The sequence below is a fragment of the Myodes glareolus genome, chromosome 4 (assembly GCF_982192425.1).
Source record: "Myodes glareolus chromosome 4, mMyoGla1.1, whole genome shotgun sequence".
Lineage (NCBI taxonomy): Eukaryota > Metazoa > Chordata > Mammalia > Rodentia > Cricetidae > Myodes > Myodes glareolus.
This window is the reverse complement of record NC_142029.1, coordinates 101,633,639-101,644,565: the sequence shown is the minus strand read 5'-3', so window position 1 is coordinate 101,644,565 and position 10,927 is coordinate 101,633,639. Positions and strand designations below refer to the sequence as shown.

Sequence of the window (10,927 nt, the reverse complement as noted above, 5' to 3'; positions counted from 1 at the left end):
CTAATTTTATTAGAACAGAAGTGATTTATTTTAGGGCATGGGCAGAAAAAGGATGAAGCTTAAGTGTTGTTTGTTATGGCCACACATTGCTTCTGAAGCTGGACAATAAAGGACAGCTGTGTGAAGCTCCCTTCAGCCAATTTGAGGTCAGTGTACGGGCCAGGAACATAGACAGAAAGAAAACCTGCCCACCATCCGCCTCACAGCACTCATGTGTAATCTTCAAACCTCAAAACAATAAGTGCTAAAACATGCAGTTAAGAAAGGAATAGCTTATTTAAATTAATTTAAAAATTAAAAATAAGTTGAAGTCTAACATTCCTATTTACCTACAACAAATTAATGCAGAGCTGTGTAGACTTTTGAGACAGGTCTACCTCCTCCCGTAGTTCTCTATTACTGAGATGACTTTTAGTGGGCCGGGGAAGGAAGAAGTGACATTGGCTGAGCACTTCTGCCTGCCGGAGCACTTCGACACTATTTAACCGATGCTCACTGACCCTGAAACTAGGTGAGTTCTGATTCATACTGAAGAAACGGAACTTCACAAGATAACCTGAACAAACTTGGCCCAGGACCTACCGTAAAACAAGCACCAATAGCCTTTGGAATGGCTGGCTGGCGGTGGACCAAGTGTGAAAGAACAGGGACAGACTTGATTTCCGCGCCTTCACCTTGCTCACTTGCTCTACCACAGTCCCTCGCCTCCCAGTGAGACCAGGAAAAAGACTTTTAATGGCTAAAGATCACTGCCAATGTAAACCCAGTGACTACACCCAACAACCTATGATTTCAGGGCTCTTTTAATTTCAAAAATATATGTTTCATGAAGAATGAAAAAAAGAAAATACAGAGAGTCTTTGAGGACCTTTAAAATGATTTAATAAGCATTGCACAGGAAAATAACAAAATTCATAGGAAAATACTATGTGTATGGAACATTTTATTGGTTAATATAGCTTGCATCGATTTTACTGAATTCTGATAGCATTGTCCTAAACATGTTACTTTAATGAATCTTTTCCCTTCTTTGTTCCACACAGCAAAAGAAATTACTTGAAAATGTTAAAATCAATACAATATAGCACTCTTTCTTGACTATTTTGTGTCCAGCATTAAAATATGTTCCAACTTTTATAGTAACTTTATATACGTATTTGCTTACCTATTGGCAAATAAATTAATCTGTGAAATTGACTCATCTCTTATGACTGGCCAAAAATATAAGGAAAATATAAGTATAAAACCTCCAAGATGCTTAATTTGTAGCAGATGCAGATTCAAACTTCCAGTGTGTTTAAAATTTATCATGAAAGAGAGGACTGCTCTTTTCAGGTACCCACTGTACTTTCAAGGTAATTGCCAATTTTCAAAGAATTTATGACGGATAGCTTTTATTGCAAGATAAAAATTTGTAAAACAATGCCATCTTCATCATAAACTAAAAATAAACAAGGACTTAAAAATATGAATTACAAAAGATGGTGGCTTCAAACACAGACCATACTCAGCGAGCCAGGGGCCACCGAGAAGAGAAGGCCATTACTTTGTTACGGTCTAGCCCCTGAAAACCTCATTTGATAAACCCAGGCGGATTTTCTATACTGATGCCTAGTTCTGAATTTGATTTGGTTCCATAATAATTTTCATTTTACCTGCTATTAAAAGAAAACAACAGGATTCTACCAACAGATTGATAATTATTGGGTTTGGTCTAGAAATTAATCAGTGGCAAATATTTATCTGGTTGAGTTAATAATCTTCACAGCATTCAAACTATTACAAGTCAAAGTGCTTAGAAACACTTGGACTGGAAATGATTTTTAAAGGTTCTTAAAAGCCATTAAAACTCTCTCTCCAGGGCTAGCTAGTAAGCTCAGAGCACGTGGGAGTTGAGGTTACCACCACCCTCAGGCTTCTCAGAGTCTGCGCAGAGTCTTCCTGGCTCAGAGGGTCTGGGCTGATTCGTGAGCTCTAGGGAAACTGGAAGCAACGCATCTAGCTGGGTTGAAAAGGAATTATTTATCCTTGGTTTCTTAAATTGTATTGTTATTTTGCATACACATTTCCTCAAAACTCTAAAATGAACGTTTGTTGATGAGGTATGAGACATCTTAAATCAGTTATGAGGTAAGCTTGGCAGGCTCACAGTTGATGTAAACAATGAAGTAATTTATCCTTAGTAACCAGTAACTTTAAATAATTGTATCTTCTTTGAAAGTGTCTCTTAGGAAAGTTTGTGATTTTTATTGTTGCAGGGCTGGAAGTGTTTAGTTTTGACATCTTTGCGCAGAATGATGGATAGCCTTGTTCTCAGTTAATCTTCAGGACTCTGTACATACTATTCTGAAACACTGTGGTGAAGTAGGGCTTGGCATTCTTGAGCAGGACACTACAGAGGGGAGGATTAGCTGCATTGGAAGGATCTTCCACATCCCAGATTTCAAGCATACTGCAACCAGGTCTGGAAGATAAACGGAATAGATAAATAGCCATAGTAAATAAATTAACATATTCAAATGAAGAAATAGCTTCTAAATTTCCAGAGACTAATCGATTTAACTACTAAAAACTTCAAACCATAAGTTTAGAAACCATTAAGCTCAGGAAAAGAAAATGAAGCATGCTTTCAGCATATGCTGACAATAAAGGCAAAATATGGGGTCAGAAATCTATAACTGAAATAGTTTACCTCCAAAATGAAACATAGCTGTACTTGTGGATTAGGATTCCCATCCAGTCATAAGATCTGTTTGCAACTGGGTGAGCTAAATTAAAGGAGAGCTTATTAAATTTCTTAGAAGATTCATATCTTTTAAATATAAACTGCCTTGAATTAGTATAAACATATCCAGGCAGAGAAAGAAGGTTCTTCGGCTCAGTTGCTTTCTTTAGCCTTCCCTTTCGGGGAGTGGTAATAGGAACACACTGAGTGGTGTAATGCCTTGATAGAGAGTAACCTACATAGGAATCATTAATTGGAAGAAGTCAGGCAAAACTGACATCAGATTTTTGAAGTGTATTTTAAAGTCTAACATATAAAATCCTGACATTTCCCATATAAAGTTAGGCTATATGTAAGGATCATCACAGCCAATTCAGAGACATTCCTATCACCTAACAAGTTCCTATGTCCTTCTTGTGGTCAATCTTCTTCCCCATGCATGGGGAAAGTCCATAGGCACGCATGGATCTCGTTTCTGCACTACAGCGTTTAAAATTCCATGCAAATACATTGAGGAAGCTTTTCATTTCTGGCTTCCTTATCTTAGAATACTGCACTGTTGATACCTTGGATACTATTTGCCCTGGTGAGCTTAAATGTCAAGTTGCCACAACCTAAAAACACTTGAAAAGACAGCTTCAATTCAGGAATACATCAGGTTGCCCCATGGGCATGTTCATGGGGGATTGTGTTGGTGGTTAACTGATGTGGGAGGACCCAGCCACTGTGGGCAGCACCAGTCCCATGACAATCTAGCTGAGGGGCTGGAGAAGCGACACAGTGGTTCAGAACACAAACTGCTCTTGCAGAGGACTTACATTCAGGTGGCTCACAAATGCCTGTATCTCCAGACAGGAAATCTTATGCCCCTTTGTAACCATCATAGACACCTGCAAACATGGCATACACATGCAGAAACACACACACACACACACACTCATAAGCAAATATTTTAAAATATAAATGCAAATCTAGATGAGCATGATGAGCCTTTGAGCCTTTCAGCAAGCAACATCCTCCATATTCCTGCCACACTTCTTTGGGGTGAACTCAGTTCCTGGGTCTAAAACCCAGCGTGTGTGTGTAATACTACAGTAATAACAGTAATGTGTAATAATAGGGCAACAACAAGCAAGTCTGCCTTTAGGTTCGTGAATGTCTGACTTTACTTCCCTCATGATAAACTGTGACCTAGAATTGTTAACCAAATAACTGAACATTTGGAGTATTTGAGTCTTGGTGACAGTGATTATCATTAATATGAGGACACAATGCAACTTATTTTAGGCAGACACCAAGCAGCGGAACCGAAAGGCAGAGTGCTAAGTGTGATTTGTAACTTTATAGTTCAACATTATCTTCCAAAGTGACTGTAATGTTTTCTGGTTCTAAAAACAATGTATGTAATTTCAAATTATTCTTAATTTACATAGAAATACGGTACTACTAATCTTCATAATTTTAGTCATTTTAGTATTGTTATGGGTCATTCAAAATATCTTCTCCGGTACAAATTTGCCAAATTTTGTGTAGTTTCTTATTAAGTTTGTGAAGTTTAAATATCCTATCAAATGTTCTAGACATAATATATAAAATATCAGTGCTGTATATCAATATATATAGAATATATCTGTATATACTTATATGCAAATGCATATATATGCATTTTGTACGTGTGTGTATTTACAGATTTTTATCAGAGTATCAGAGTTCTATGTACATTTCAATTGGTTATGTTCTTTTTATTTGATGTTGTTTATCCTTGAGGATTTCCACAAAGCTTTTCTATCACTTGCTAAATGTTGCGGTGTTGAATTGTATTTACTGGTCTGTTTCTACTTCTGAGCTGTCAGCCTTTGTTTCACACAGACTCGTGTTCTGTTTGACCCACAGACGTTCACTGCCACAGTCACTCCATCATCCCGCTGTGTGGACCGCTCAGCATTGGGCCGTTTTCCTTCGGTGTTGGGTTTTAATATCCATTTTATCTGATAAGAACTACATGCTTTCCATGAAATTAAGTAAAACGTTTAGTAATAGCCCTCCATTACCTGCTGCCTCATCTTAATTTTATTTTAAATTTTGTACTTTAGTAGCTGCTTTTTCAGATGAGGCTGAGCATTGTCCTTTTGAGGTCTGTGAAAAACTGTGTTGGGATTTTGATGGAATTGCACTGACTCTGTAGATTGACTTTGGTAAGAATGCCATTTTCACTATGTTAATCCTATCTACCCGGGAACATGGGAGATTGATTTTTCCATTTCTGATACTTCTTCAATTTCTTTCTTCATAGTTTTAAGTCATATAGATCTCTTACCTGTTTGGTAAGATAATATAGTTTATATTATCTGTGGCTATTGTAAAGGGTATTAATTCTCTGATTTCTTTCTCTGCCCATTTATCATTTTATATTAGTAGTTGTTTATGGATTACAAACAGAATTCTTCAAAATATCTTTTGCTGGGCAGTAGAGCTGAATTGTTTTCAGTAAATAAAGCTTTATATTTCCATTTATTCTTTTTTTTGTGCTGTTATTGTAATGTTATTCACATTTAAGCTAAGAGATATGTTGACATTTTCTTTTATTTCACAAAATTTTTAAATGTTCTCATAGAACAATGCGGTGATTAGAATATGCAAATTTTCAGCACATTGCTGTGTTCCCTGTATCTGAGCCACAACCAGGAATTACTTCTCTACAACATAGAGAACTCTAGGCCTCCTCAAAGTGGAAGTTTGCTTGCAAGATGCCTGTTAGATTTCATTGGTCTGAACACTGTCCGCTGACCCTCCTGTACAGATGAAGTTCATTAGAACACCATCGGTCGACCCTCCGGTACAGATGAGTCTCACTGAGTATAGAGTTCTTGGCTTCTTTATTCACTATGCTCATTCCAGCATCAGATGATCAGCATCTTCCTGATGAGGAGTCAGATGTCCATCATGGTGTGCTTGCCTCTTCTCTTCAAGACAGTCCTCCTCCTGCTCTTTCTGTCGGGCTGCAAGGTGCTTTGCTCTGACCTCTCTGTTGGGCTGCGGTGAGCCTTGCTCTGCTTTTCTCTGGATTTGCCCTGTGTGGATTTGCTGAACTTTGCAGGGGATCTCTCAGTTAATGACTTTCACAAACCTCAGAGACTTTGACATTTCTTCAGCTCTTATTTCTTATCACTTGTCTTCTCGTTCTCCCTGGTCCTGTGCTCTGTCCTAGCTGTTCTCACATCCAGTTACTTAGTTATGTTGTCGAAGTCTCTGAAATTTTTCCTTAAAAACAATTTAGATAAGCCCTGTTCTTATTAGTTGCTTTTCCTTGGTCAACTTCAAATTAACTGCTGTTTTTTCTATTGTTGTATCAAATAAAATTTTCAGTTCAGCACTTTTAAGTGTTTTATTTGAAGTATTTTCCCTCGAGAGCTCCTGACAGAGGTTGTTTTAGCTCTGTTGAGACAGTGTATCTTTCCACTAACTGACGGTAAATTCTACTTTATTTCATGCCCCTGCCTTTTTGGTTTGTTTGTTTGTTTGTTTTTGTGAAAAGGTTTCTTGGAGTAGCCCTGGCTATCTCTGTAGACCAGGCTGGACTCGAACTCAGAGATCCACCTGCCTCTCCAGTGCTGGGAATTAAAGGTATGGCCCATTTTTATTGTTCCTAGAACAGATGCCAGGGTCTTACGCCTGCCAGGTGAGTGCTGAACCTTGGAATTGTATCCCCAGGACTATTTTTTATTAAATCTTTGGATAGTGAATGTGGACTCTGTAGATGCTTAATCAAATACTTTGAATCAGTTTTTGATAACTTCCCCTGTTCAGAGTTTTGGTCCCATTTTGCCATCATGTGTATGACTAATAAGTGTAGCATGAAAAGTGGACATTGGTAATGCAGTCTAATGACACGGGAACCTGTATTGAGCTTCTGACTGATGAATGTGATTGTTGCTATAGGCAACAATTTACTTGCATGGATCTCTTGATACCTCTACACAGAAATCTAAACAATAACCTCAAGAAATAACCTGAACATATTGTTCTTATTTTTGAAAATGCAAATCTAAAAAAATTATATTTTTACTTACTATGTCATCTTTAGTTACAAGTAATTTTAAGCTTTATACGTCTAATCTAATTGAGTAACAGTAAGAGACACTTCACTTATAATTCAGACATCAATAGAAATATTATAAAAATTTGAAAAATTATGGAATATGTATGTACAATAGATATTTTAACCTGACTAGAGAATTACATGATGAATATCTGTGCTAAAACACCTTACTTCCTAAGGTGTTTTATCATAATCATAGCTTATGATTCCATATACACATATCCATGCAAAGTAAATATAAAAGGTCACATGAAAATTAAGATATTAAAATATAATTTTAATAGTTATTATGAAAAGATAATGTGTTTTAATTTCTCTAGATGAACTTACTATGTACTATGTTGTTGTAGATAATATTTTAACATGACAAATCTAAAATATAAAGCCTTAATCAATCAGGACTTCTACAAAGTAGCATTTTGTCAGTACATTATAACATGGAGTGGTTTTTGCTTTACAACATATCATACTATACATAACATTGATACTCACTTGGTTCTCACAACACACCATGCTTCTTCTAGAACATAATAATTCACATGTAATTTCAACAGCTTGTCTCTCACTTCTGCTGCAGATTTTCGACTATATGCAGAATACACTATTTTTGTTCGAGCCCTTTAAATTTAAAAACAGTAATTACAAACATATTTACAGAAATATTGCTAGCAAATTGATAACGTAACCCTCAGTGGATGGAAGATGGATATGTATGATCAAATTCTGCACCTGCTTTGATAGATTGGTTTTCACACAAATATTTATGTGTTTAATGTACCGAATCTTAAAGCAGTCTGAAGTTTGTTATATCTAAGCTAATTTAAAGTTGTACTGGGTGGCAGGCTGATAGGTCACGTTGTAAATTTTGCTTCACATAATCCACAAAAGAGTCTGCTAATAGAATATAGTTACTTAGAAGCTGGGGCTTGTAGTAATATGGATTTCAGTAGATAATCTCCCCTATAGGAACAGATAAATTGAGATGGAATGCTACCAAAGAAGTATTTAGCAGTGGGCATCCAGGATACTACCACAGATAGGAAAAGTCAGGTTGTTCATTTAAATATGGCACAATAGAAATTTGGCTGTTAAGTTAGAGTTCTTACACGATCCTGAACAAACTCAAAGTTTGAGGTGTTCAATCACCACAACCAGACAGAAATTTTTAAACAAATTAAAATTTTTCTTCCAGCCCCCAAATTAAGAAAAAATGATTTCTTTAACAAATGACAGACTAATGAAAATAATTTTTAAATCCATACCTGTTGCACTGGGATGATGACCTGAGTTCTGGTCTCCTACACCCAAATCAGTAATATTCATTCATATCTGTGACTAAAGCATAGGGAGATCCCAGAAACTCACTGGCCAGCCTAGCTGGACTTTATGCTCAATAGATCTTGTCTCAAAAAATAATGTGGAGAGCAATCAGGAAAGGCATCTACCACTGACCTCTGGTCCCCAGACATGCTCTCCTCTCTCTCTCTTTCTCTCCAGATGTGTGTGTGTGTGTGTGTGCGTGTGTGTGTCTCCCCGTCTGTCTGTCTGTCTTGTTTGTCTGCCTCTATCGCTCTGTATTATGTTGTCTTTGTCTCTTTGTCTCTGTCTCTTTCTCTCTCAGGCACATAACCCCCCATACATCAGAACCATTTTTTTGTGTATATGTGTGTTTGACTAATGAATGTGCTTGTGTGTACGTCTGGAGACCAGAGATCAATGGTGAATGTCTTTCTTTGCTTATTCTTTCACATGGTCTTTCACTGAATGTAGAGTCCAGCTATACTATCCAGTGAGTTTCTGGAATATGCCTGTCTCCAGTGCTGCCTATGCTGGAGTCACCTATGGAAGCCATTGTTACTGACTTTAGGTGCAAGGGACCTGAATTAGGGTCTTCATCCCAGTGTGACGGGTACTTTATTGACCAAAGCATCTTCCCAGCCCTGCAACATTATTTTGCTCATGTTTGATTCAGATTTGAGGTTCTATTGAACCCACATCAGAAGAAACAGTACCTTAAGATATCTATCTGTTTGTTAGAGACAAGGTTCCACTCTGTGCTTCAGGTTGACCTGGAACTCACTATGTAGGCAAGGTCAGTCTTGAACTCACAGCAGGTCTTATGCTGCAATTTCCCAAGTGATGGGTTATATGTGTGCCTTCCACACCTGATTCTTTGTGCATCTTTTTAGCTTCCAGAGATGAATATGAAAATGCTTATAGGAATATGTGCACATGAATATGTTTGTGTGTGTATGTGTGTTTGTAAACAAACACATTTTCTTTTTCTAAGGGCTAGTAACAAGTAGTGACAATTCTACTCAATGAATGCAGGTGACTGCTCACCTCAAGTCTGCATCCTCATAGTGCGGATGGTTCACAATTGGATGCAGTGTAGATAGTTTGATGCTCGCCATCGTAGGCATAGCGCCTGCAAAGACAGCATCTGGGGAACAAGACGACATTTCTTAGCAAAGTATTTCAAAGAAAATCAAGTCCAATGTGCCCCTAAAATTGGAATTCAGAATAAGAAAGATGAAAGGTTCTTACATAATGGCCACTGATGTAGATATTTTTCTTATTCGATATCTATTCTTTGCCTGTTGTAATATTTAGCCTTTGTTACACTGGTGTTAAGAGCTATATACAATACATTTAAATTTTATTTCATATATTTTAATTTGGGGTGTGTGCGTGTGTGTTTATGCATGTATACATGCATGAGAGGACAGAAGACAATTCTTGGGAATTCATTTTCTCCTGCCAGATGAGGCCTGGGAATTGAAATCAGATCCTCAGAGTTGGTAACAAGTGCTTTTACCCACTGAGCCTTCTCACTGACCCCATGCACAATATTTTTATAAGGATCCAGTGACTCGGTTTGTAGGACAACTCAACGAATTCTGTTTTCCTTATTGTGTAGATAAATAGATAGACACAACCATTGCAAAGCTAAGTGATCTGCCAAGACTATACAGTTGAAACCTATCCTATTTCACCCTTCACGACTTCATCAAACTTTCTGCTACACTTCAAGGACCAGTACCACAGGGAGAAAACTAGACAGAAGGAAAACCATCCTGTAGTACTATGCAAATTCACAATGAAGAAGCAAAATTGGCCAAAACAAACTGTCAGCAGACCAAAAGCACAGTAACTAATGACATACACTCCTAGCCAATCACAACAAGCCAGAAGCAACCTCAAGTTTCAAAAGGACCAACCAAAAACATCCCTGCAGCAGCTTAATTTTCCTAACCCCATAAAACCCCCAACCCTTTTACAACAAAGAGCTTTTACTTTGAAATCTTTCAGCGTCTGTGTCACTGCCTTTGCATGTTCTCACCCTGACCCCAGGAAACAGGAATTGTACAACAGGCAGCAGCAACAAGCCTGCAACAACTAAGGGCCTAGAACCGTAAGGCGTGTCAATTTTATCCTCTAGTGATGGGGTGGCTCACTGGAGCCTACAACATCCTAAGAGAGGATCATGGCTAGGTCTGGGGAAAGATGACAATCAAAACTGAAACATAATTTCTACTGAATGTATATTTTTTCCAGACAATTAAATGACTAAAAGTGAGGATTGTATACACATAAGCACACACACACACACACACACACACACACACACACACATATATATATATATACATACATCTAGAATGCTTAGCTGTGTGTGACAAACAAACATGTATGTGTTCTTTATATTATATATGTATAACAACTTACCTGGTCTCGTGTTGTATCTGATCCACTGTATGAGCTCTTCCTGAGGCATGTTAGTAAACTCTCCCATGATGCTCCATTGGTAATGGAGGTTTGCACAACCTTGTATTGACATCATTGTCAGAATACCGAAGACAATATTCTCAAAATGAACTCTGCAAAAAAGCCAGCCAAAGAGCTGAAATAAAAAACCATTTATTTATATTTCTTATATGAAGAGTACTATTGGATCAAAAGTACATTCTCGCCTTCCTACTGAATCCAAAGTGGGTTACCCTTCATCTCAGTACAGACACACAGAATGCCCACCTGCTGCTCTAAACAGCCAACATGCTGCAGTGACTGACTTGGTTATAAATAAATTTTCTGTGTTATTG

The 10,927-nt window shown here is 37.5% G+C and overlaps 1 protein-coding gene across 1 annotated transcript in view; it reads right to left on the bottom strand.

Annotated features, from left to right (window-relative positions):
- Window positions 1-865: 865 nt before the first annotated feature.
- Window positions 866-10,927, bottom strand: part of Dpy19l2 (dpy-19 like 2) — a 110,479-nt gene continuing 100,417 nt past the window's right edge. The window contains exons 19-22 of the mRNA XM_048446638.3: window positions 10,554-10,728; window positions 9,168-9,267; window positions 7,317-7,442; window positions 866-2,464 (exon numbers count right to left, since the gene is read on the bottom strand). Coding sequence (XP_048302595.2) covers window positions 2,314-2,464; window positions 7,317-7,442; window positions 9,168-9,267; window positions 10,554-10,728 — 552 coding nt within the window. The 3' untranslated portion in view covers window positions 866-2,313. The remainder of the gene's footprint in view (window positions 2,465-7,316; window positions 7,443-9,167; window positions 9,268-10,553; window positions 10,729-10,927) is intronic.